At 47.2% G+C, this 27,907-nt stretch overlaps 1 protein-coding gene across 1 annotated transcript in view; it reads right to left on the bottom strand.

Moving 5' to 3' along the window:
• Positions 1-748: 748 nt before the first annotated feature.
• The window catches only part of CHRDL2 (chordin like 2), a 44,853-nt gene continuing 17,694 nt past the window's right edge, over positions 749-27,907 (bottom strand). The window contains exons 6-11 of the mRNA XM_082219443.1: positions 26,735-26,784; positions 25,469-25,637; positions 24,401-24,595; positions 17,954-18,127; positions 6,993-7,085; positions 749-1,739 (exon numbers count right to left, since the gene is read on the bottom strand). Coding sequence (XP_082075569.1) covers positions 1,660-1,739; positions 6,993-7,085; positions 17,954-18,127; positions 24,401-24,595; positions 25,469-25,637; positions 26,735-26,784 — 761 coding nt within the window. The 3' untranslated portion in view covers positions 749-1,659. The remainder of the gene's footprint in view (positions 1,740-6,992; positions 7,086-17,953; positions 18,128-24,400; positions 24,596-25,468; positions 25,638-26,734; positions 26,785-27,907) is intronic.

The raw sequence follows: 27,907 nt of genomic DNA on the forward strand, positions 1-27,907 counted from the left end.
TTAAAAATGTCGAACTGATTGAAAAATGAATGAAATGTATATATCTGAAAAGTTTATATATCTATAAATAAAGTTCATCCATTTTGCTGATTTTTTGGGGGGGTGGCGGCGGCAGGAGGGGGGTTATTGTTTTGCTTTGCTATGTATTTGCTATTTTTATCTTGCGTTTTTATGCTGTGAACCGCCCTGACATCTATGGATGAAGGGCAGTATACAAATTTAATAAATAAAAAGAATAAATGAAGTACCGTATTTTTCGCCCTATAGGACGCATTTTTCCCCCTCCAAAAATGAAGGGGAAATGTGTGTGCGTCCTATGGGGCGAATTCAGGCTTTCGCTGAAGCCTGGAGAGTGAGAGGCATCGGTGCGCACCGACCCCTCTCGCTCTCCAGGCTTCAGGAGAGCCGCAGCGCCAGCCCCACAAGGTCGGGGGACAGCGGGGAGGCGGAACACCGCCATCCCGCTGTCTCCCGATGTGGTTTGGAGGCTCACGGCGGGGAGACGCGCGCTTCTCCCCACCGCCAGCCCCGCAAACTCCGGGGACAGCTGGGAGGCGCAGCGCGTTTTCCCGCTGTCCCCGGACCTGGTCTGCAGGCGGGCGGTGGGGAGAAGAGCGCTTCTCCCCGCTGCTGGCCCCACAAGTGCCTGGGGGGGGGGAAATAAATTTTTTCCCCTTTATTTCCCCCCCAGAAAACCTGGTGCGTCCTATGGGCCGGTGCGTCCTATGGGGTGAAAAATACGGTAGTTTCAATTGACTTTAGAATAAATGTGCAATTGCTACTGTTTTGAATTTTGTTGTGTTATTATCTTCCTTGGTGGGTTGTGCAAACTGCTTTTCTGAAGAACGCTTTTCACAGGGTAAGGTAGCGGGGGAATGGGGATGAGTTTGCCAAGGCGGGGAAATTTTGCCCAACCTCTGCGCCAGACACCCAAACAAAACAAAAAGCCCTTGACATAAGGTTTACATTCAAAATTCAAAGGAGAGGCAGAAGGAGAGTGGGCTTTTAAAAGCGTAGTTTGTCAAAGTATCCAGGGGAGAGCGGTTGAATTGTGGGAAACCTGTTCCAGTTCCTGAATTCAGATTTCAAATTCCGGCATTGGATGACAAAACTTGCGAGTCTGGAGTTTCATCAATTCTTGGTTGCACCCAAAATCTCGAGCGACACAGAGACTCCAACAGAGCGGCTGGGAGACAAATGAAAAATATTCCGTTTCTGCAACGGAAACCCTCTTCCTACTTGCCCTTTGGTATCCCAGAACAATCGGTGAAACAGCAGAATCAAAGCTCTATTGTGACGGTTTCCTACGTGCTCTATAGGAAGTGGCAGCCCCTCAGCCTCCCCTTCCCCTAAAAGGTTAAAGCATCTTTCTTGGTTCTCAACCCCCCCCCCCACTGTCCTTTGCAGGAAGCAGGCAAAAGAGCCATCCATTCACTCTTGCAGCATTTGGAAAGACTGGGTGCACCTGCAGGATCTAAAGCGTTGAAGTCAAGCAGCCATATTGGTCGTCCTCATTCCCATGGGTTAATTTGCTGGCATTTTCACAAAGCTTGTTGCAGATTGTCTTTCCTGCTTCTGCGGCGATAGTTTACTCAATAATGCAACTTTCCCCCATATATATTAATATCAATAGACTCCACCCCCCCACCCCCAATTCTTTTACAAGTTCTTGATTTCTCTGTCTGGACTTTCAGAGATCTTCGCCTCTGGGCCTTGCACCAGGAACGTGTTCCAGTAAGCTGAGAGAAGATAGAAGGATATTCATTACTCACTATTCCCATGAAACATATACCCTATAAGGGCAATAAACTATTTATAGAATATTATCTCTCCCCCATCCCCCATCCTCAAAAAAAAAATGCTAGCAAAGAGAAAGGATCCTCTGGTACTTTAAATACTAATTTATTGCAGCGTGACCTTTTGCAAATGAGAATCTCCTTCTGCAGATGAGCCGCCTTTTGCGAAATGAATCTATTCCTTCGCAAACCACACGCCCTCTATAAGGAACGCAGGAAGACTTTGGCTAGGTTAAAACATACGGTCCACCTAACTTGGTATTGCCTACACCAGATTTTGGCAGCCTGGCGAAACGCCAGATGCCTTGACTACAATTCCCATCGTTCCCAGCCAGCGTTGTCAATTGCATCTGGCTGTGGTGGACCTAAATTTTGGGGACCGTGAAGCTTCAATTGTCATGGGGGCCCCTTCACAACGTTGGGTCCCATCAATATCATCTTCAATGGAGTTGTTCCAGAACAGATCGCAACCCCCTTTAGAACAACTTTGCTGCTGGCTCTCAGACTCTGAGATTGTTGAAATCTTCACAACAACAAAAATAACTCATTTGAGTTGCATGACTCAAATTGAGTCTACATGCGCCAATTTTTTAAAGCAATGTGTACTCAAGTTCAGCTCCAGGATTAGTGGCCCAGAAGCTGCAGCTTCATGAGTTTCATAATAGATCCAGCCCTGGCACTTGGCAGGGCAGCCGTAGTGCCAAACAGCCGGAGGGCACTAGGTTGCCAAAGGCTGGACCACGCTGGCAGTGGGTTTCCAAGGTTTCAGCCAAGGGCCTCTCCAAGCCTGCCTCTAGATTCGAGCTGACCAGAGACACTGAGGTCCAGCTCCGAGGGCCTTCTGGCGGTTCCCTCCCTGCAAGAAGTGAGGTTACAGGGAAGCAGGCAGAGGGCCTTCTCGGTGGTGGCTCCCGCCCTGTGGAACGCCCTCCCATCAGATGCCAAGGAAATAAACAACTACCTGACTTTTAGAAGACATCTGAAGGCAGCCTTGTTTAGGGAAGTTTCTAATGTTTGATCTTTTACTGTGTTTTTAATATTCTGTTGGGAGCCACCCAGAGTGACTGGGTAAACCCAGAAGATGGGCAGGGTACAAATAATAAATTATTATTATTATTATTATTATTATTATTATTATTATTATTATTCAAACATTAAATGGAAACTTGCTGCAAGATATGGAAAGGTCATGGACATCTGTGGGTTTAAAACAGATTCGTGGCAGACATTAAGAAGGTGAGAAGACTAAACAGTCTTTCTGGTCCAGCAACGTGTCCTCACCAGAGGCACCAACTTGACCAGAAGATTTGGGGGGGGGGGGGTTGATGACGCATGCAAAAGTTAAAAAAAACTCAAAATCCAGGACATTTGCTTTAAAATGTAAAATTCTCTCCGGATGAGAATATGGGACCCTCCCCCTCAAAAGAGGACATGTCTGGGAATTCCCCAGCAGCCACTGAAGCCAAGCCACACTGTGATCAGCCTCCTCTGCAACTGACTGTTGACCCCCCACTGCAAATATTTTATTGGGGGGGCGGAGGGACCTGGGCCCCTTAAGAGTTGGCACCTATGGTTCTGACAGTGGCCAATCAGATGCCCAAAAGGTAAAAAGGTAAAATACCCCTGGATGGTTAAGTCCCATCAAAGGCGACTATGGGGTTGCAACACTCGTCTCGCTTTCAGGCCGAGGGAGCCGGTGTTTGTCCACACACAGCTTTCCGGGTCATGTGCCAGCAGGACTAAACCACTTCTGGTGCAACAGGACACTGAGATGGAAACCAGAGTGCATAGAAATGCTGTTTACCTTCCTGCTGGAGCTGTACCTATTTATCTACTTGCACTGGCGTGGTTTCAAACTGCTAGGTTGGCAGGAGCTGGGACAGAGCAACGGGAGCTCACCCCGTCACGGAGATTCGAACCGCCTACCTTCTGATCGGCAAGCCCAAGAGGCTCAGGGGTTTAGACCACAGCAGAAAATTCTCACACAAAAGCCCTCTCCCCTCCTGTAGTTTCCAGCAAGGGGTATTCAGGAGCGTATCTGTCTCCCAGCTATGGTGGCAGAGCACAGCCACATCATAGCTAGAAGCCATCGATGGTCCTGTTCTCCACAAATTTATCCAATTCTCTTTTAAAGTTTGGTGGAAATCACTGCCTCCCACAGGAGCATAGCTGTCAACTTTTCCCTTTTCTTGTGAGGAATCCTATACGGAATGAGGGAATTTCCCTTAAAAAAGGGAAAACGTTGACAGCTATGCGCAGGAGCGAGTCCCAGAGTTTAATGACGTTCTGCGTCTTTCATGTTCCGGAACAGCCATGACACAATCGCTAACCTTAGAGAGGTATCTGTCTGCTGGCCTTTTAAGCAATCTTAACAAATGATTCCTACAGGAAAGCAAAGTCTGTCCTTGCAGTTTCTGGTAACAACACTTACATATCTTCCAGGAATGCTCCAGGAGCTATTTTTAATATGGGGGGTTATTTTTAATATGGGGAGGGGGAATGGATTCGTCTGACACATCTTCCGCTTCCCAGAATGCCAGATGGATTGCATATTATTAGACACCAAGCAGCTCTACAGACTCGGGAAGGGATGCGATTCGGCGTGGGTGGGGGTTTCGTAACCCTCGGCCCGCCCTCGACGAAATGCGAGTGGGTTTCTCTGGCAGCTTCTGATGTCCCGTAAAGTGCAGAGACGGAAGAAAGACTCCCAGCAGTCCAGTGACTAACAGGGCACAGAACAGAACAAATCGCGAGCTTAAGGCGATGTGCATTGTGACTGGAGGCAAGTCTCCCTTCAGTAGAAGTACGGACTTGGCAAAGAACTCTTAACTTCTGGCTCCGCCTAAACTCAAATCCCCCCAGTTTGCTATCCCTAGTACTTCAAGACTTCCATAAAAGTGCCTGGCTTAAAACCGTCTATCAAAAACTTCACTCTTGTGGCCTGTCCCCACAACACCTACTCGCTATGGGCCCTACTAAAGCAAACAGTCTAATTGGTCAACGTCTAAAAGATATTGAGCATCGGAACAACCTGGCCACTATAAGGAAATTCTGCCCTTGGTATGTACAGTTTCCACCTCTCCATTTTGATTCTCTGGCCCCATATCGGCACAAACTTCTTATCCCAAAATACAGACGTGCTTTTACACTTGCAAGACTGGATGTTTTGCCACCTGTGGTATTCGAGGGTCGATTCCACAAGTTCCCGCCTGAGAAACATCTTTGCCCCTGTGGAGATGGCAGCACCGAAACAGCGGCACACGTCCTCCTGCCCTGTACTCTCTACAAAGACCCGAGGAACGAGACAATCACCCCACTCGTCCTAAGCATCCCAGGGCGCTCAACCACTGCCACAATGTCCTTTCTTCTATCAGATAACAGCAAAGGTTGCTAGGTTCATAGCAGGGGCAGTCAGAATAAGGGCCACTAACCGACGGCTGATTCAGGACTTTAAATTGTGCTCTTATATCCAATCTCCTTTCTGCGTATACTGTAATGTTTTACTGTTGCTATGGCCATTGGCTAATGCAGATAAAGTTTTATCTATTTATCTTAAGGCGATGTGTTCCCACCTGGTTAAGTCTGCAAGGGCAGCTGGTTTGAAGCTCACCCACATTCCGTTCCTTTCCGGTGCTTGTCAGGTCGGGGAAGTGTTTGGGAACAGAGAATGCGGCAGCTAGACTGGGGACTGGGAGCGGTCGCCAAGACCACGTAACACCGGTCTTGAAAGACCTACATTGGCTCCCAGTACGTTCCCGAGCACAATTCAAAGTGTTGGTGCTGACCTTTGAAGCCCTAAACAGCCTCAGTCCAGTAGACCAGAAGGAGCGTCTCCATCCCCATCGTCCAGCCTGGACACTGAAGTCCAACACCGAGGGCCTTCTGGCGGTTCCCTCCCTGCAAGAAGCAAAGTTACAGGGAACCAGGCAGAGGGCCTTCTCGGTGGTGGCACCCTCCCTGTGGAACACCCTCCTGGCAGATGTCAAGAAAATAAACATATGACCTTTAGAAGACATCTGAAGGCAGCCTTGTTCGGGGAAGTTTTTAATGTTTGATGTTTTATCGTGTTTTTAATATTCTGTTGGGAGCTGCCCAGAGTGGCTGGGTGGGGTATAAATAATATTTATTTATTTATTTATTTGGGTGCCAGGCTGACTAAGGCTGCCCTAGCATATCATTCCCAGGCATCTTCTCCCTGCCCCCCTTAACCAAAAGACTCCAAACTTTCTCTGGCATGTTTGTGTTCTGCAAGCCAGGAGTTATTTTCCACTGGGGAGCATTTAAACACTCAAGACACCCCCCAACCTGGAATCTCAGTGGTAGACTCCCAAGAGGGCTTTGCCGCGCATGACATGCTTAGTTTTACAAGAAGCCCCCATTCGATGTTGCTAGCTGTACCAGAAAGTAAAGTGTCTGGGGGTGTGTGCATTAACCTCAACAGCTAAGAAAGCCAAATGTTTCAAGGTAGCTTGTCTTTGAATTTTATTGCATCCCCCCCAACCCCAACCCCACTGGTCTTGCAATCCTACCTCATCTTTCCTGCTTCAATGCATAGCTGTCAATGTTTCCCTTTTTTTAAAGGAAATTCCCTTATTCCGAATAGGATTCCTCGCAAGAAAAGGGAAAAGTTGACAGCTATGCTTCAATGGAAGGGACGGGGGTGGCGCTGTGGGTTAAACCACTGAGCCTAGGACTTGCCGATCAGAAGGTTGGTGGTTCGAATCCCCGTGACGGGGTGATCTCCCGTTGCTCAGTCCCTGCTCCTGCCAACCTAGCAGTTCAAAAGCACGTCAAAGTGCAAGTAGATAAATAGGTACTGCTCCAGCGGGAAGGTTAACGGCGTTTCCATGCGCTGCTCTGGTTTCAACAGAAGCGGCTTAGTCATGCTGGTCACATGACCCGGAAGCTGTACGCCGGCTCCCTTGGCCAGTAAAGCGAGATGAGCGCTGCAACCCCAGAGTCGGCCACAACTGGACCTAATGGTCAGGGGTCCCTTTACCTTTTACCTTTATGCTTCAACGGAGAGGGGAGGGGGAATTAAATACATTTTTGTAAGTTTGGTTGTTCCTCCTGCTGGAGTTAAGAACATTTTTACCAAACCACCCCCTCTCTGGGATTCTGTGTTGGCAAAGCCCCAAACGGACCCGATCTGAACCGCCAAGCCACCTTCGAAAGCTCTGCTCGGGTCAACCATACCTTCGTTTGTCCTGGAAACTAGCCGGAAGTTCTGCACTTCTTGCCGGAACTCTTGTTTCTTGACCTTCTTGATCTGGATCAAATGAAAGATTCCTACAAAAAAACCACCAAAAATAAAAAACCAAGAACCAGACACAGATGCATAGTTTAGAAAATTATGTGGGATGTGATACATAGATAGCAGTCAAGTACAACATCCCTTGTTTTCCTAGAGTGGACATGCAAGGGGATGTTTGGTCCAGCCAGTCGGAACTTCCTGTTTCCTCCTGGGCTGGGACTTACTTCCTCTTACATGTGACTAGAGGTGGGCGTGACCTTACCTGACCAGGTAACACAAAAGGACAAGGCACACTGCATACTCTTTGACTTCCTCCATCGTTGGAGCAACAGCTTTTTAGCTAGAGATGCTTCCAGCCAACAGAGGACAAAGGAACTATCTCCATATGGGATAGATTCCAGATGTATATACTTTGTAACTAAGTCTGCCTTCAGGGATCCATCTGTGAACTGAAAGTGTGAGTAAACTTCTTTTATATACAATGGTACCTCAGGTTACATACGCTTCAGGTTACATACGCTTCAGGTTACAGACTCTGCTAACCCAGAAATAGTGCTTCAGGTTAAGAACTTTGCTTCAGGATGAGAACAGAAATTGTGTTCCGGTGGCGCGGCGGCAGCAGGAGGCCCCATTAGCTAAAGTGGTGTTTCAGGTTAAGAACAGTTTCAGGTTAAGAACGGACCTCCGGAACGAATTAAGTACTTAACCCGAGGTACCACTGTATACTTTGCACAAGATTGTGTCATGTCTATTCTTTTAAGAGGGATATAAGGGAAATTACCAGGAATCTAAAGGGATGCAGGTGGCGCTGCGGGTTAAACCACAGAGCCTAGGGCTTGCCAATCAGAAGGTCGGCGGTTCGAATCCCCGTGACGGGGTGAGCTCCCGTTGTTTGGTCCCTGCTCCTGCCAACCTAGCAGTTCGAAAGCACATCAAAGTGCAAGTAGATAAATAGGTACCGCTCCGGCGGGAAGGTAAACGGCGTTTCCGTGTGCTACTGTGGTTCGCCAGAAGCGGCTTAGTCCTGCTGGCCACATGACCCAGAAGCTGTACGTGGGCTCTCTCGGCCAATAAAGCGAGATGAGCGCAGCAACCCCAGAGTCGTCCGCGACTGGACCTAACAGTCAGGAGTCCCTTTACCTTTACCTTACAGGAATCTAATATTGAGAAGCTTAAACAAGCTTGCAACAAGCTAACCACTGTGAGTTTAAAAGGGGAATGTAAAAAAGTTATACGTTATAAAACTTGCTGCTGGCAAACCACTATGGACAGCGCATGTGCAGCGTCGCTACGTACAGCACATGTGTCATACGTAGTGACACCGCACATGCGCCCTACGTAGCGACGCCGCCCTGCCCGGGTGTCACGATGCCTTCGTTCGCCCCTGGTCTGGCCCACAGCTTAACACCGCAATGGGCCTCTGGTTGGCCACTGTGAGAACCACATTCTGGACTAGATGGAACACTGGCCTGATCCTGCCGCCTCTTCTCATGTTCTTATGCAGACTGAAGTGGCACAGGCCATGCTGCCTTGCCAGGATTCGATCACCTCATTCTGACACGCGCATGGACAACTCCCCAGCCTCAGGTATGTCGCTGGAAGCGAACCTAAGGACAGGCTCAAACTACCGTATTTTTCGCTCCATAAAGGTAAAGGTAAAGGTACCCCTGCCCGAACGGGCCAGTCTTGACAGACTCTGGGGTTTGTGCGCCCATCTCACTCAAGAGGCCGGGGGCCAGCGCTGTCCGGAGACACTTCCGGGTCACGTGGCCAGCGTGACAAAGCTGCATCTGGCGAGCCAGCGCAGCACACGGAACGCCGTTTACCTTCCCGCTGGTAAGCGGTACCTATTTATCTACTTGCACCCGGGGGTGCTTTCGAACTGCTAGGTTGGCAGGCTTTTCGCTCCATAGGACACACTTTTTTTTCTCCTTCTTTTCCTCCTCCAGATTCCCAGCGAGGCGCCTGTCCTGAGAACCCGGAGGAGGAACGGAAGGGTCTCCTTCTTCTCCAGCTTCGCTTGAAGGGGCGCTGCGCAGTTCTCCCTCTCTGCGCAGCGCCTCTCCTTCGCAGGAGAGGTGTTGCTCAGAGAGGGAGAACTGCGCAGCGACCCTTCAGCCACGCGCCTGCCCTGGCTTCTGCCTTAGCTGTGCGCAGCCTCTTCCGGGCAGGGGGAGCCTTCACCCACTGCCCTGAAGAGGCTTGGCGCGGTTATCCCAGAAGCCAGAACAGCCAGACGGTATCCCAGAAGTCCCACGGTGTCTTGCTGTTATGGCTTCTGGGATTCAAAATATTTTTTTTCTTGTTCTCCTGTCCCCCAAACTGGGTGCGTCCTATCATCCGGTGCGTCCTATAGAGCGAAAAATATGGTATTTCCTTGGGGGTTTTTAAGCAGAGGTTGGGTGGCCATCAGTCATGAATGCTTCAGCTGAGATCCCTGCATTGCAGGGGGCTGGACTAGATGACCGCTGGAAGACCCTTCCAACTCTGCAATCCTATGACTCTTTGGCTCTATTGTCGAACCACCTGGAGCTCCGGCTTGTGCCGTAACACGGAGCAAAAAAAGGACATTTATTTTATTTTGCCCGTTCATCCCTTCTCCTATCTAAGAGAAACCTCCTCCTCTCTGCCCCGCCCTTCCCTTTTTTTCCACAGCTCCGGCCAAACATGGTACATATTTCATCCATCCTGGCAGACACAGCAACTGGGTTTTGGGTTTCTGCTAATCCCCCGACGTTTTGAAACGTGGCTCAAACAGGAAATATAAAAATATTTGTCTGCAGATTTATGCGCCTTTCTGTGCCGCTGCCATTGAGTCAATTGTTTAAAGCGGAGAGGAAAACGGACTGAGGTGCCTTTTTTTCTGAGAGACAGAAAGAGAGAGAGAGAGAGAGGGTGGGCGCCCACATTGAGTCACGGAGTCGAATCCCGCCAAGAGACTAAAAGCAGGGGCAATTTGCTAGGCACATAAAAGATCTGGGGCTGCAGCCTCGGGGCACAACTTTGCATGGAATTTGCATATGCTAATTCCCACATACACAATGCAGATCCATAATTTGAATGCCACAGAAGACATGCCAACTGATATTTACATCCAGCCCTTTGCCAGAGAGTCTCCTATTAATTGGGGCTCCACCCCAGATTACCTTAGGTCAGGTCCTTCCAATTAACTTCACCACAGATCCTGCTCCAAATAAACTCAGTTCCCCTTCAGTTATCACCCCCTGAACACCCCCCCTCCGCAACTCTAGATAAAATCATCTTCAATTAGTTTATTTCCTCGTATAAATATCCTACCCGGTTACTCCCATTTGATCTCCCCAAAATTAATTACCTACTGAGAAACATCTGGGGCACTCAGAAAAAAAGGTTTGGGGGTCTGGGCCCTGCTCTGAGAGACCCCTCCTGGACCCCCATCCACACAGAGGCAACCTCCATTGCGGAGGGTTGGACTAGATGACGCCTTGAGGGCCCTTCCAACTCTACAATTCTGCGATTCTGTGATATGTGCCCTCAGACTCGGGATGGATCCAGAGATGATGATGATCATAGAATCATAGAATCATAGAGTTGGAAGAGACCACAAGGGCCATCGAGTCCAACCCCCTGCCAAGCAGGAAACACCATCAGAGCACTCCTGACATATGGTTGTCAAGCCTCTGCTTAAAGACCTCCAAAGTAGGAGACTCCACCACACTCCTTGGCAGCAAATTCCACTGTCAAACAGCTCTTACTGTCAGGAAGTTCTTCCTAATGTTTAGGTGGAATCTTCTTTCTTGTAGTTTGGATCCATTGCTCCATGTCCGCTTCTCTGGAGCAGCAGAAAACAACCTTTCTCCCTCCTCTATGTGACATCCTTTTATATATTTGAACATGGCTATCATATCACCCCTTAACCTCCTCTTCTCCAGGCTAAATATGCCCAGCTCCCTTAGCCATTCCTCATAAGGCATCGTTTCCAGGCCTTTGACCATTTTGGTTGCCCTCCTCTGGACACGTTCCAGTTTGTCAGTGTCCTTCTTGAATTGTGGTGCCCAGAACTGGACACAGTACTCCAGGCGAGGTCTGACCAGAGCAGAATACAGTGGCACTATTACTTCCCTTGATCTAGATGCTATACTCCTATTGATGCAGCCCAGAATTGCATTGGCTTTTTTTAGGTGCCGCGTCACACTGTTGGCTCATGTCAAGTTTGTGGTCAATCAAGACTCCTAGATCCTTTTCACATGTACTGCTCTCAAGCCAGGTGTCCCCCATCTTGTATTTGTGCCTCTCATTTTTTTTGCCCAAGTGCAATACTTTACATTTCTCCCTGTTAAAGTTCGTCTTGTTTGTTTTGGCCCAGTTCTCTAATCTGTCAAGGTCATTTTGAAGTGTGATCCTGTCCTCTGGGGTGTTAGCCACCCCTCCCAGTTTGGTGTCATCTGCAAATTTGATCAGGATGCCCTTGAGTCCATCATCCAAGTCGTTGATAAAGATGTTGAATAAGACCGGGCCCAAGACAGAACCCTGTGGCACCCCACTAGTCACTCTTCTCCAGGATGAAGAGGAACCATTGATGAGCACCCTGTGGGTTCGGTCAGTCAGCCAGTTACAAATCCACTGAGTGGTAGCATAGTCAAGACCGCATTTTACCAGCTTCTTTACAAGAATATCATGGGGCACCTTGTCAAATGCCTTGCTGAAATCAAGGTAGGCTACATCCACTGCATTCCCTTCATCTACCAGGCTTGTAATTCTGTCAAAAAACGAGATCAGGTTAGTCTGACATGACTTATTTTTCAGAAATCCATGCTGACTAATGGTGATCACAGCATTCCTTTCTAGGTGCTCACAGACTGTTTGCTTAATGATCTGCTCCAGAATCTTCCCTGGTTTTGATGTCAGACTGACTGGGCGGTAATTATTTGGGTCCTCTCTTTTCCCCTTTTTGAAAATAGGGACAACATTTGCCCTCCTCCAGTCTGCCGGGACTTCGCCCGTTCTCCAGGAATTCTCAAAGATGACTGCCAGTGGTTCTGAGATCACACCTGCCAGTTCTTTTAATACTCTTGGATGCAGTTCATCTGGCCCTGGAGACTTGAATACATCTAAACTAGCCAAGTATTCTTGTACTATCTCCTTAGTTATTCTGGGCTGTGTTTCCTCTGCTGAATCATTTGCTCCAAATTCTTCCGGTCGGGCATTGTTTTCTTTATCGGAGAAGACTGAGGCAAAGAAGGCATTGAGGAGTTCAGCCCTTTCTGTGTCCCCTGTTTGCATTTCACCATCTTCTCCTCTGAGTGACCCCACTGTTTCTTTGTTCTTCCTTTTGCTACGAACATACCCATAAAAGCCTTTTTTGTTGCTTTTAACCTCTCTAGCAAGCCTGATTTCATTCTGTGCTTTAGCTTTTCTGACTTTGTCTCTACATGTGCTGGCTATTTGTTTGAATTCCTCTTTGGTGGTTTGCCCCCTTTTCCATTTTTTTGTACACATCCTTTTTTAATCTTAACTCAGTTAAAAGTTCTTTAGATAGCCACCCTGGCTTCTTTAGGCACCTTCCATGTTTCCGTCTCATTAGTATTGCCTGACGTTGTGCTTTTAGTATCTCCCTCTTAACAAACTCCCAGCCATCATGAACTCCCTTTCCTTTTAGTATTACTGTCCATGGGATCTCACCCAGCACTTCCCTAAGTTTTATGAAGTCGGCTTTCTTAAAGTCAAGAAATTGAGTCCTAGTATGCTTGGCTGCTCCTTTCCGCTGTATAGTAAACTTCAGAACAGCATGATCACTCGCGCCTAATGATCCTTCCACTTCTACCCCACTAACCAGGTCATCAACATTGGTTAGGACCAGATCTAAAATGGCTGTTCCTCTTGTTGCTTCTCCCACTTTCTGGACAATGAAGTTGTCTGCAAGGCCAGTGAGGAATCTGTTTGACCTTAAGCTCTTGGCTGAGTTTGACATCCAACAAATATCCGGGTAATTGAAGTCCCCCATTACTACTATCTCCCTTCCTTTTGCATGCTTGGCCATCTGTTCCAGGAAGGCATCATCTATGTCCTCCGTTTGGCTTGGGGATCTATAGTAAACTCCCACAAGGAGGTCTCTGTTATTCTTCTCTCCCTTAATTTTGACCCAAATGCTCTCACTTTGGCTTTGAGGTTCTAAATCTTGGATCTCTTCACAGGTATACACATCCCTGACATATAACGCCACTCCTCCGCCTTTCTTGTCTGGTCTGTTTCTCTGAAATAGATTGTATCCCCCCATTATTACATTCCAATTGTGGGACTTATCCCACCAGGTTTCAGTGATGCCTATTATGTCATATTTAGTTTGCTGTACCAAGAGCTCAAGCTCATCTTGTTTATTTCCCATGCTTTGCGCATTAGTGTACAGACATTGAAGTCCATTAATCATTCCCCCGTGTCTCTTATTTAAGGATTTTTTCCTCCCACCACTAGGTCCGCGTGCTGTTTGCTCCATTTGGTCTATGACATTTGGATGATCATCTTCATTAATTGATAGACTCCTACCTTCAGGAGCACTGTCTCCCTCCCCCACATTAGTCAGTTTAAAGCCCTCCTGATGAGGTTTCTGAGATTTTTGGCAAAAACATTTCTCCCAACCGTTGTGAGGTGCAGCCCATCACTTGCCAGAAGTCCATCTTCAAGAAACTGCAGTCCGTGATCTAAGAATCCAAACCGTTCCTGTTTACACCATTTGCGAAGCCAGCTGTTCACTTCCACTATTTTCCCCTCTCTCCCTGGGCCACGTCATTCAACTGGGAGGACAGATGAGATGACAATTTGTGCATTTAATTGCTTCAATTTCCTGCCCAGAGCCTCATAGTCTCTTTTGATCTTCTGGAGGCTATTGCTTGCAGTGTCATTGGTTCCCACATGAACCAAGAGGAAGGGGTATTTGTCAGTGGGTTTTATGATTCCTTGCAGTCGTTCAGTTACATCTTGGATCTTAGCCCCGGGGAGACAGCACACCTCCCGAGACATCTTGTCAGGCCCACAGATCACTGCTTCTGTTCCCCTCAGTAGGGAATCCCCTATCACACTACACGCCTCCTCTTAGGTTTGGTCGGGGTTCTTCCGTGAGCTGTCCGTTCCAAGGTCGCCTGCACATTCCCTGAGGACTGACTTTGCTGCTCGTCTTCATATACCTGATCGACTGTAATTAGGGAGAGATCCTCAAATGGAGTCTGTTCTTCGTCTTCCATGCTAGGGGAGAGGACTTCAAAGCAATTGTGTATTTCTAAACAATCAGAGTGAACCCTGGGCCTCCTACTTCTTTGAGTCACGTTTCTTCATATATCTGGCACCTGTGTTGGTGAACTAGCCTCCTTCTCAGGGGTGTCCCCTGTCTCCTCCTTGGTGGGGACGGTGTGCTCTGTTGCTTCCAAGAAGAGCTCCAGCTCTCTAATTCTTTGGAGCGTAGCTACACGTTCCTCCAGTTGCTGGACTTTGTCTTTTAAGAGGGCAATCAACATGCAATTGCTGCAGGTAAAGCTGCCTGCAACCTTTGGCAAGATGGCAAACATTGCGCAGGAACCGCAGGTGACTGTAGCTGTTCCCTCCCCCTCCATCCTGAGAACATGTCGTTGGGGGTGGCTACAGTGGTCCTCCATCTTAAAAAGAGTGAAGACAGGACAAATAACCCCCCCCCCCCACAAAAAAACCCTAGGTCTCCCCCAACAAACGTTTGAGACTAGCTCCCCTAAATCTAAAAGATGGATCAAGCTCTGATAAGCTCCTCCCACAGCTAATCACCTGACTCAACAGAAACCCTGCCCCCTCTGACCTTTGCACAGGGAGAGCAGCTAATCAGCCACAAAGAAACACACACACAAGAAAACCCTTTTGCTCCTTCTTCAGCTGCTGCCCTGCAAGCTCATGATAATGTAATAAATTACATTATAATTATAATTTATTATAATTTATAATAAATTTATTATAATTTATTACATTATAATGATAATGTAATAAACGCAAATCTGCCCTTATTCCGTTATGGGGAACACAAGAGCCCTTATAGAGTCCTTTGCAAGTTCTCCATCAGTCGGAGAAAATAACAGAGGCCAAGCAGAGAATATTGAGAAGCAAAGCAGCTCATAAGCCTGATCTTTACTGAATTGTTGCAACAGGGTGCTCCCCTCGCACGCAGGAAAGGAGGAGGACCCAGAACAAAGGTGTGCCTGCCCTTATATAGACATTTAAAATTGCCCGCCCTGGAGTCCAAGACCACCCCCAGAACCATCATACATACATCACAGAAGAGGTCTAGCTCAAGACCACCCCCCAGATACATCATACCTACAACAGAAATCTGAGTGTGTTGTTTATCTCCTGTCTGGCAGGTTACCTGTTAATGCTCACTTGATTGGATAACCTGGGGAGCCTGGCCAGTCTTTTGTAAGGACAAAAACTTAGTTCCTGAGCCAGGTCACAGGTTCACCCTATTCATACACAGACATACCTTTAAAACAGGATTTGTGAAGGAGGAGACAATGGGGAGGCTTTTCCATTTTCCTTTGACCTTGCAAAGAAATGTTTGAGGTCAATTTGGGAGGGACAAAATGGTTTCAGGACTTTCTGTGGGGTTTCAGACATGTAGTTTATATATCGATGTATGTGCTTGGTTGGTGCATTTATGAACAATATATATATATATATATATATATATATATATATATATATATGACCTTAAATTTTATTTCAATAATAATTTATTGGTGGAGGGGCTTTGGGATCACAACTCTGCACGATGGCAGATGTAACCTAAATTAACCTGAGAACTTGAAATGTTTTCCGCAGAGAACTTTCAGCGAAAATCAGGGGAGCCCCCGACACCACCCACTCTTCCTAACCCACTTTCTAGCCCAACCACTACACTGCAGTGTGGCAGGCGGAGAGGGGAGCGTGCTCCACCAGCCTCCTATCAAGCCCAGAGGGCTGTGTGTTCTGGCGGTTAGAGTGCCAGGATTGCGGAGTCCTGGGTTCAAATCCTGGCTCAGCCTTGAAGTTTGCCGAGCGACTTTGGGACAGTCTCTCACACGCCAACCTTCTGTGTGTAATTTTTTTGGGAGGCCAACTCATTGGGAAAACCGGAAATTCAGTTTGGCTTGTTCTGCTGCCCAGAATCTTTCCTTCCACATCACTCCTTTTGGGTGGCTCCTCTTGTCTGGCCTCAAGCCTAGGGACCACCCAACGAACGCCGTATAAAACAGGCAACCCCCCCAAACATAGCGCCTCCACCGCTGACAGGTTGTAAGCGATATCACTGGTCAAACATGACAAGGAACTGGGTGACCTGCTCTCTCGGTCCAGAAAGCATTTGTTACTCTGGAAGTATTTATTACCCCCTCCTTCCGAGTTGCTTTGAGTTTGGACTCTCAAGTTGTGAAATATACTTGGAGTCGAGAGTGGATTTTGTGCTCTTTATTCAACTCATAGTGGTGAGGAGGAATGGAAGTTCCCCCAGAATGTCTGCCTTATATACATTATTTACACAATGGGCCCCACATGATTGGCCAATTCACTTGTTGGCCAATCAGGTTGTGGATTCACTTCCACCTGGAGCTGGATTGGGTGGCTCCTGTGGACCAATCAGACTGCTGCATTCTGAATCCTATTGTTCTAGGACTAATCAGACTGCTGCCTTTTGGATCCTATTGTTCTAGGACCAACCAGACGGCTGCATTCTGAATCCTATTGTTCTGGGACCAATCAGACTGCTGCATTTGGTCAGACCTCACTTGGAGTACTGTGTCCAGTTCTGGGCACCACAGTTCAAGAAGGACACTGACAAACTGGAACATGTCCAGAGGAGGGCAACCAAAATGGTCAAAGGCCTGGAAACGATGCCTTATGAGGAACGGCTAAGGGAGCTGGGCATGTTTAGCCTGGAGAAGAGGAGGGTAAGGGGTGATATGATAGCCATGTTCAAAGATATAAAAGGATGTCACATAGAGGAGGGAGAAAGGTTGTTTTCTGCTGCTCCAGAGAAGCGGACACGGAGCAATGGATCCAAACTACAAGAAAGAAGATTCCACCTAAACATTAGGAAGAACTTCCTGACAGTAAGAGCTGTTCGACAGTGGAATTTGCTGCCAAGGAGTGTGGTGGAGTCTCCTACTTTGGAGGTCTTTAAGCAGAGGCTTGACAACCATATGTCAGGAGTGCTCTGATGGTGTTTCCTGCTTGGCAGGGGGTTGGACTCGATGGCCCTTGTGGTCTCTTCCAACTCTAGGATTCTATGATTCATTCTGAATCCTATTGTTCCGGGACCAAGACTGTTCATGTATACAACAACAGTGGCAACAACCCTTCTAGCTTAAATGGAAATAAGAAGAAGTACCAACGAAAGTAGAGTGGCAGATGAAAATGATGGAATTTGCAGAACTTGCGGAGCTGACAGAAAAAATCCAAAACCAGCTGGATCAATTATTCCAAAAGGAATGGAGTAAATTTATATGATACCTGAAAGATCATTGTAAGAAATTAACAACACTAGCAGGGTTATCCGAAGACTTGTAATGAGAATTTTTTTACCTTTCTATGTTTATTTAAATTTTGAGGTATTTTGTAATGAGTTATATTAGAATCAGAAAACATATAAAATGTTGTGATATAAAGGTTACTTTTGAAAGCCAAGAGGTGGGAGGGAAGGTAGTTGACGGGCTCTAAAGAGGCAGGGAGGTAAAGTGGATAATAATGATGTGAATGTATAGGTTTAAATGGAAAATAAATAATAATAATAATTATTAAATAAAGAGAGAACGCTTTGGTAAAGACTGTGTATAAGTCCTCCAAATAAATAGATGAAACTCATAATACTCATTAAAAGCAAGGCCAAAACCCAGATGCACAAAAGCGAGAGCGCTGCAGGTTCGAAAGAGCTCCTCACCTTTCACGAGCTTCCAGATGTAGATCTCGACATCTTCCGAGGATTCCCGCTCGATCGCAATCTTCCTCAAGTTCTCTTTGGGGTTCTCTGAGGTGGAGGACGGAACGAACATGTAGACCGAGACTTGGCATCTGGTGGTATCGACCCCGCTGTCGGTGGGCGCCTCTTTGTCCTCTAAAAACACACACAAACAGAGACGTCTTTACCATTGGGCGTAGTGGTGCTGCAAGCCAGGGCGCCAAGCCGTGGAGGGCGCCAGGCGGAGAGTCCGGGGAGGGGAGAGCAGGAGGTAAGCGAGGCGGAGCGGGATCTTGGTGCCTGTGTGCCTCGGGCGCCCGTCGGAGGCGGGAACACTCCGGATGTTTTCCCGCAGTCCAGAGCTCTCTCCGCCGGCTCCGCAACACACCACCTCCTCGGCTACATGGGGTGTGCTTGCATCTCAAGCTCTGCGCATAATAAACGTGACTCTACCACCGCTCCCCCCCGTCCACTCTACCTCAAAAGACCCCCGCGCTCGAGGCTACACGCTCCAACTGCTCCCCCCAGCGCCCCTTCCCTCCTTCCCTTGCTTCTCCACTGCCTTGCACGGAGCCTGTTAGAATTCCTGCTCCATGACTGCAGTCATGGGATTGTTGTCTATCACATGACGGTATGCGTTTTGACTCCACAGAGTGGGACGTGAAGGAGACAGGATGTTTGTGTTACTGTGTTCCGTGAAGTGGGACTATTGTCCTTTGTTCTTTCTCTCTTTGCTGTCTGATGCTAGAGAGAGAGAGAGCCATGTTGCAGTGCATCGTGTGTGTTTATATGTAAATAAAGGTAGATTAGCCAAAATGCTGAGTTGCTGAGGTCTGTCACGCAAGATGCGCAAACTCTGCAGATCCCTAAGTGTGCCGGTTTCTGTTGGCATCGGTCATTGTGATGACTGAAGAAAGCTTATGAAGCTCCCGAACAATCGACCAGCAGGGAGGGAACATGCCAGTCGGGTATGTGTCTCTGCCAGGGTCCTACTCGAGTGTAGGCTGAACTCCTGACAGAGCCTGGCTCATCCCGCTGCCCACACCGCCTCTGCACTCCTTCATATTGTGATAGGAATTTTGAGGTCTTAGATATATGGTAATGTTCATAAGTGTACCAACCAAGCACGTACATAGATCAGCACAGGAAGACCGACCTGGAACCATTTTGATTCCTAAACTGAGCAAATGTTTCCTTTGCAAGGTCAAAGTGGGAAACCTCCCCATTGTCTCTTTCCTCACAAATCCTGTCTTAAGGGCACATTTAAGATATGAATAGGGTGTGAGCCTGTGACCTGGCCCAGGAACTAAGTATTTATCATTACAAAAGACTGGCCAGGCTCCCCAGGCAATCCAATCAAGTAACCTGCCAGACAGGAGACAAACAATGGCAGGAGAAAAACAACATTCAAGGACTTCCAGGGTGGCGCCATCGGCAATGGCGGACTCCCTCTGAACTGGAGGGACTAGCTCTGCGAGAAACGGGTCTTTTCCGCTACAGCGAAGCGGGGACCCTGCTAAAAATCACAGGCGGATGAAGCCTGTGACCATGGGACTCGGCGGGCACCCTTAGTGCCCCCCCAACTGGCAAAGGAACCCACTAACGGGCTCCGAAGTGAAGAGGGGGAAGTGGCGCGGTGCTGTGAGTCAACTGCTATTTCCGTGGAGCGAAGCCGCACAGCCGTTGCCGGAGAGCGCTGCCTTTTTCCTGGGACAATTTGGCTTCTAAAATAAGCACCCATGAGTACTTAAACTTTGAACAATCGGACTTTAAATAAGGACTTGCGAGAAGAAAGGAATTGGACTTAAAAATTTACTTTAATTTGGTACTGAAACGGGAAGGTCTAAACAGGAAGTCAGCCTTCCGTTTCTTTGTAGACAGAATAAAGCAAAGACAATGTAAACTAGAGCTCAGAAAATCGCTTCTAAAGGATTGGCTTTCACCATTTAAAATTGTTGAACCCCCCTTCGGCAGCAGGAGAAGAAGGGGGACCTTTTTTGGACTGTTTAAACCTGCAGAAGTGAGTTTAAAGTAAAGTAACTTTCCACCGTCCTGATCCTGGAGCGGGGTGTCAGGACTGACGTTTTGAAGCTCATTGACCAGAGACAAACGTTTTTGACAGATGATTAAAGGAAGAGAAACATAGTGATTCCATTGTTTCCTTTCGCACTTTAAAGGAACAAATATTGACAAAATATCTCAAAAGGATACTTTGTTGCAAGAACAAATAGAAGTTCTCCCCCTAGAGGGAGACTGTGAAACTGTAACTAATTCCAGGGAGCTTGCAGCTGTCTCAGATTACAATCGTGGGAATGGACTTGTGACCTTGTAGGACAATGTATTCAGAGGCTCTGTTGTGTGCTCTCTGTAAAACAAGTGCCCTACTGGAACAGTTAAGTGAGAAGATGGATTTGATGACTAATGCGGCCAGAATTTTTGAACAGGCAGTGGGAAACTATGTGGAGCCCACCAAGGAATTAGATCAGGAGTGTGTCCTGACAGAGCAGATGAGAGAAGAGGATGTTGCTGAATCTTGGGCGCCAGAGATAGAGGGAGCTGCGGCCTTGCAGGAACAAGAGCTCTTGGATTTGACAAATGAACTTGGAAAAAGCCAGATTTGGAAAGATAAAGTTTGGATTGGTTTGGAAATGGGGGGTTGGATAGACCCCCCTATGCAGGGATGTTTGGACTTTCCGAGTCTGGCAATGGGCCGTGAGATGTTTGGAGCTGTGGGGGCTCTCAATTTTGGAGGGATTCTGAAACATCTTCTTAAATACCACATGGAGTTGAGTCTGAACTATGGAAAAGGGGCTGATTTGTTGAAAAGGGTCAAAAACATCATCAAGCTGGAGTTCCCACGAGTGAAAGGAGAATATGAAGAAGAGCTGCGGAAGGGACATGGAAGAGATTTAAGGGCCTCGGATATAAGTTTGCCAGGTTAATGCGCTAGATCGATGGGATAAAAAGGACTGACAAAACCCAGGACCAGGAGGAAGGGACACTGGATGAAGATTGGATTGTTTTTATTTCTCTTTTTATTATCAGGATTGTTTTATAAAATTGATGAATGCTAGAAAAATGTTGGAACGAAATCACTTGGCTCTAGTAAAAATGTTTAAAGAATTAGGTAAGAATATTATGGTTGTGAGAAGTCGGTAAAAATAAGATTTAAGTTTTAAGTTTTTAAGGTTCTCTATAAGATAAGATGAAAATAGATTAAGGTAACGTAATGACAGAATACTATGAAATATGGAAAGGATTTGCTGCATAATTATTAACCAGGATACAAAAAAAGGGAGGAGGAGGAGGTCAAAGAAAGAAGGTAATGAGAGTTGAGGATTTGAGAATGATGGATTTATTTTTGTTTGTTTGCGGTGTATTTTCGTTTTTTGAATTTGTATTGTTTGATGTGGTTTGTTTTTCTTTGTTTTTTCTATTTTATTTTTTTTTGCTTTGTTTTTTCTTTGTAATTTCAAATATTTTCAATAAATATCATATTAAAAAAACACAACAACATTCAAATTTCTGTTTTAAGACTGCCTTTTCTGTGATGTAGGTATGATATATCTGAGGGGTGGTCTTAGGTTACACCCCTTCTGTGATGTATGCATGATGTTTCTGGGGGTGTTCTTGATCTACAGGGTGGCAATTTCAAAAGTCTTTATAAGGCCTTGCGCACCATTGTTCTGGGTCCCTCCTCTCTCCTGCGTGTGAGGGGAGCACGCTGTTGCAACAGATCAATAAAGATCAGGCTTACTAGCTGCTTTGCTTCTCAATAGTCTCTGGTTGGCCTCTGTTATTTTCTCCTACCAATAGGGAACCTATGTAAGGACTCTATACAGGCTCTTGGATACCCCATAAGGGAAAAGGGAAATTTTGTTTACAACAACATGAACCACGTTTCCTTCCCCTGTCCTGTTTCCCCACATAGAGCGCGTTGCAGTAGACCAAGCGAGAGATAACTAGAGCATGCACCACTCTGGCGAGACAGTCCACCAAAGCCTCAGGTCATGGCATGGTCCCAGTTCCAGGACCCAAATGAGTGACACCCCGCTGGCTCCTTCACACACCCACGCCGAGGTGTCATTTACACTCTTCCCGGTTCCCCCTGCATCATTCTTGTTTTCCAACGGCCTGCCATGTTTATCTTTGGCCTGCCAAGGGTCTCACGGAGACGTAGTCTGGCCCTCGGGGTGTTTCCTTCACCTGCCACTGGTAATGTTCTATTTTTGCTTGCGGAATAATTAATAAATTAAGTTTGGGTTTATAGTGTCTAGTCGAGGTTCTTGATCACCTCAGCCGGCAGTGGCCACTTCCTTGAGATTTTCTTCCTAGGGCAGAGCTATAAATAAGTGGTGTTTAATTCAGAGGTGGCAGCTCTGCATACAAGCAGCATGTCCCAAAGTTCATCCTTCAGGGAACCTGTGAAATTTCTTGTGGCAGAGATGTGGGAGCCACATTTGCACCCAGTGATTTGTAGACTTCACATAACCCTGGCGTACCCTTGCATTGGGATGGGCCAGTCCACCCATTTTGCGAGCTCCCATATTCTAATTTTTCCCACTTTCCCACTCTCCACATTTCCATTTTTTTAATAATAGCCTCATTATAAAAAGGTAAAGGTAAAGTATCCCTGACAGTTAAGTCCAGTCTCACTTTACTGGCCGAGGGAGCCGGCGTTTGTCCACAGACAGTTTTCCCAGGTCATACGGCCAGCATGACTAAGGCTCTTCTGGCGAACCAGAGCAGTGCACGGAAATGCCATTTACCTTCCCGCTGGAGTGGTACCTATTTATCTACTTGCGCTGGTGTGCTTTCAAACTGCTAGGTTGACAGGAGCTAGGACAGAGCAATGGGAGCTTACCCCGTTGCGGGGATTCGAACCACCAACCTTCTGATCGGCAAGCCCTAGGCTCTGTGGTTTAACCCACGGTGCCCCCACGTCCCCTAACCTCATTATAATAATGCCAAATTACAATACAACTAATAATACCAATCACCGAGATGCCAAATTAAACAATTTAGGTGGCAACCTGTGAGCTAGAATTGATGGTTTGATGATTTGCTTTATTTCTGCGTTCCAAGATCTTACAAATTCCAATTAGGCTCCAGTCGAAATAGCAATCCTTTATATCGCAGCTGCAGTTTTAACGACTTCCATTCGTATCGGCACATGAAATAATTTATACACCCACAGGTGAAGCATTCAAACTCTCTTCTGGTTCTTCCTGTGTGTGGCAATTATTCTGTCTGCAATGTTTCTTCCTGTCCTTGTAATATACGATGTCTATTCATTCCCTGCATTTCCACACCAGTTTGCGATCTTAGTGCAAATTCCTCCTAACGTACACATTTTCGTATTCAGTGTTGCCTAAAATTCACATTTTGGCATGCATCTTTCCCCTAGTGTTTTGGGAATTGTCAGGGGCTCAGGGACAGAGGCACAGGGGAGACAGGAGATGGAGAGCGAATGGGAAGAATCTGAGGACAGCGGGGGGGGGGGAGAATGACAGTGACCCGAGAGATTCCATGAGCCTCTCCAGCGAATCAGAGGATTCCCAGAAGGGGGCGCCGGTGGTCAGGGCAAGGGGGGTCCCAGGGGGGACGCACCAGAAGCAAGGGGCCAGCGGGGACTCCCAAAGCAGCAGCTGGAGATCAGGACCAGCTTCCCCACCAGAGCATAGCGGGGGGGGGGAAGGTTCCCGTGTGTCAGGGCCAGCGTCTCCTCCAGCAGGGAGAGGAGATGAGTCAGGGCTGACCACGCCTCCATCGGAGAGAGGGGGAATGGAGGGGAGGTCAGAGCCAGCTAACCTCCACAAAGAGGAGGAAAGCAGCGACAGGAGCAGTGTAACGGTCAGGAGGAAGGTTGGGGGCTGGGCGCGCGCGCCAAGTTCAAATGTACAGGCGCGCGGGACAGCAGAAAGCCCGGATTCGGAACCAGGTCCTAAAGCCCGCCGGAGGCAGGGGGAAGACTCAGGGGACTCAGCATCAGAAGAATCTAGGAAGGGCGAAACCCCAGCGGGCAGGAGGACCCAGCGTAAGAGAGAGCAATGGAAGAGGTGGAGCAAGGCAAGGGTCTTGAACTGGTGTCTGGGAGGGACGGACTCAGATGGAGCTCCAATGGTCTAGGGTTTCAGACGTAGGGCTGCGCGCTGCGGCTGTGGAAACGGAAATGAACTTCAATAATGACTTTTGTACATAACAACGGAGTGGCGTTGGTCCTTTGTGAGCTGGGATCAAGGGCAGCCCTGACAGGAATATATGCATTTCTGTGCACGCCCCGCCTTAGTATTCTTCCTAGTCCTAGAATCCTAGAATTGTAGACTTGGAAGGGACCCCTAAGATTCATCTAGTCCACCCCCCCAGTCCTATACAGGAAAGGGGTAATACACACAAGCATGAAATGCAGTCAGTGTGTCTGTTTATTACCTGGGCAGACTTTACAACATTTCCCTTCCACATTTTCGGGTTCCTCGCAGGGGTATTCCTTGGGGCATGTGATCTTCCGGCAATCCTGGCTCCCGTCTTTGCACGTGCACAGGATGCAGGGCAGGAGCACGAAGTGGCGGATCGTGGGGTGCCACACTTCTCCATGCGAGTAGGTCTTCCCGTTGTACACACAAGCTGGAGAGAGAGAGATAGAGAGAGAAGACCACAGGTGAAAATACAAAAAAAACAAAGAGTGCAGTCCAAGTTCAAGCCATTTGAGATGTGTGGGAAAGTTAATGATAGCAGGAAGGTAAAAGGTAAAGGTGCTGGAGGAGACTCTTGAGAGTCCCAAGAAGATCAAACTTCTCCATTCTGAAGGAAATCAGTCCTGAGTGCTGACTGGAAGGACAGATCCTGAAGCTGAGGCTCCAATACTTTGGTCACCTCATGAGAAGAGAAGACTCCCTGGAAAAGTACAGTGGTACATCTGGTTGTGAACGGGATCCGTTCCAGAGGCCTGTTCGCAACATGAATAGCCCACAACCTGAAGCACCATATCTGCACAGGTGCGCAGCGCGATTTGGGGCTTGCGCGCATGCGCGAAGCACGATTTAGCGCTTCTGTGCATGCGCGAGCGACGAAACCCGGAAGTAACCCTTTCCAGTCCTTCGGGTCACCGTGGGATGCAACCTGAAAAAACGTAACATGAAGCAAACGTAACATGAGGTATGACTGTGTTATCCTTCCTTCTCTCATGCTAGTAAGTGGTGTAGCAGAGCTGATTCCCCTCAATATAGCTGGAAGCTAGTTTGTAGATTTGTTTGAATCTCTTAGTTGGGATTATTTCCTGGTGTCCCCTTTAAGCCCTCCTAAAACAATAAAGACACAAGAATCTTTCTGAGTGAAGTAACAAGAAGTTTACTCACATTTCAGTTCACGATTTGATCCCTGAAAGGCAGGCTTTTTACTTGGGTGGTTACATAAAGAAACTGTGAGTTCATCTCATGGGGAGACCGAACTCACGTGCTGCTGGCTGCACATCGCAGTCTTCGCCTGAACTGACAATACCTTTTTTGTTCTGCTCCTTCAGGATGATTCTGACTGTCGTTCCGCCGCTTCCCACTTTCTGCTTGATGCTCTTGGGGATCAGTTCCAGCGAGGCTCCCGTCGGGGGATCAACTGCTCCAGCAGATCCTCTGCTCCCAGCGCCCACGGCGCAGTGGTAACGGGGGTGCCTCTGCAGAGCCAGACAACATGGAAAGATCCCCAGTCAATTCAGCAGGCGATCTCATTCTACGGGGTCAGGCTGGATGACCCTCAGGTGTCTCAGCCAACTCTGATTCTAGTCTCATTCAGTTAAAGGCTCTTTAGAGTTACAGTTCCTGAGATGCGGGGACTAACGGGGGGGGGGCAACGAAAGCGGATTCCGAGAGCCCTTACGGAGGCAAAGAGATTTCAAGGCATAGCTGTCAACTTTTCCCTTTTCTTGCGAGGAATCCTATTCGGAATAAGGGAATTTCCCTTAAAAGTGGTACCTTAGTTCTCAAACACTTTGGGACTCAAACAACTTGGCAGCCAAACACTGCAAACCCAGAAGTAAGTGTTCCACTTTGCGAACTTTTTTTGGAAGCCAAACGTGCTCCGATTTGAGTGCCACACTTCCGCTTTGAGTGTTACACTGAGGTCTGTCTGTTTTTGCTATTTATTTTGCATCTTTGTGGCTCTTTTTCTTTCTTTTTTTGTGACTGTGTGGAACCCAGTTCAGCTACTGATTGATTGATTGAGTGATTGATTGATTGTGTGACTGCAGTACATTGTTTATTGCTTTCATTTTATGGATCAATGGTCTCGTTAGATAATGAAATTCATGCCAAATTGCTGTTTCAGGGGTTGTTTTTAAAAGTCTGGAACGGATCAGTCCATTTTGCATTACTTTCTATGGGAAAGTGTGCCTTGGTTTTGGAACGCTTTGGTTCCATAGTTCAACTGTGCGCTGTGAAGAAGTCCTTTCTTTTATCTGCCCTGAATCTCCCAAAGTGCAGCTTCAATTCCAATATTATGAGAGGGATTCTTCAGCTGGGATTCCTGCTTTGTAGAAACTAGATGGCTCCCTTCCAGCTCTATAATTCTATGAATCTATATAAAAAAACTACAAATCTATAAAAAAACCCCTCCTCTATCCACTCTCTCTATGTCACCTTTTATCACGGCAAATTCTGAGAACCCGTAACGTTCATTGCACGTGAGACGATCTGCTAGTGAGCGATGTCGAAAGAACATGCCTCTTAATGAATTGTGTATTTTAAAGAAATAAAAACTGGAAGCTTTACTTACGACGCCTCTGTTTAATTGGGGCTCTTCTATCAACCTCTCAAAGGAATTATCTGCAAAGAGGAAAGAAAGAGCATAGATCTGGGTGGGAGCTTCACATAGTTAGCATACATCTTGGTCCATCAGTTTAGCCTGTCCTGTTTATTCATTCAGATTCCTAACCTGACCAAAACATTATTTGAGTGGTGGCACCCCTTTGTAACACGCACTATATTTTGTCCAGCTGAACCAGTTCCTCTCCAGGATCAAGTAAAGTGAAAAACTGTAAAGCTTCTGGGAGATGATATATAATGAGATGAAAAAAATGTTGAAATATACATTTTAAAGAAACCAGAAGCATTTTTACTGGGCATTGTAGGAAGTGATATAGAATCATAGAATCATAGAATCATAGAGTTGGAAGAGACCACAAGGGCCATCGAGTCCAACCCCCTGCCAAGCAGGAAACACCATCAGAGCACTCCTGACATATGGTTGTCAAGCCTCTGCTTAAAGACCTCCAAAGTAGGAGACTCCACCACACTCCTTGGCAGCAAATCCCACTGTCCAACAGCTCTTGCTGTCAGGAAGTTCTTCCTCATGTTTAGGTGGAATCTTCTTTCTTGTAGTTTGGATCCATTGCTCCGTGTCCGCTTCTCTAGAGCAGCAGAAAACAACCTTTCTCCCTCCTCTATATGACATCCTTTTATATATTTGAACATGGCTATCATATCACCCCTTAACCTCCTCTTCTCCAGGCTAAACATGCCCAGCTCCCTTAGCGGTTCCTCATAAGGCATCGTTTCCAGGCCTTTGACCATTTTGGTTGCCCTCCTCTGGACACGTTCCAGTTTGTCAGTGTCCTTCTTGAACTGTGGTGCCCAGAACTGGACACAGTACTCCAGGCGAGGTCTGACCAGAGCAGAATACAGTGGCACTATTACTCCCCTTGATCTAGATGCTATACTCCTATTGATGCAGCCCAGAATTGCATTGGCTTTTTTAGCTGCCGCGTCACACTGTTGGCTCATGTCAAATTTGTGGTCAACCAAGACTCCTAGATCCTTTTCATATAAATAGAAAGGAATGTAAGCTGTTCTTCTACGCAACAACAGCAGCAAGAACGTTATTGGCCCAAAAATGGAAGCAAGAAGAATTACCGACGATTGAAGAATGGAGGATGAAATTAATGGACTA

Source organism: Podarcis vaucheri (genome assembly GCF_965113315.1).
Source record: "Podarcis vaucheri genome assembly, chromosome: 4".
NCBI classification, from domain to species: domain Eukaryota; kingdom Metazoa; phylum Chordata; class Lepidosauria; order Squamata; family Lacertidae; genus Podarcis; species Podarcis vaucheri.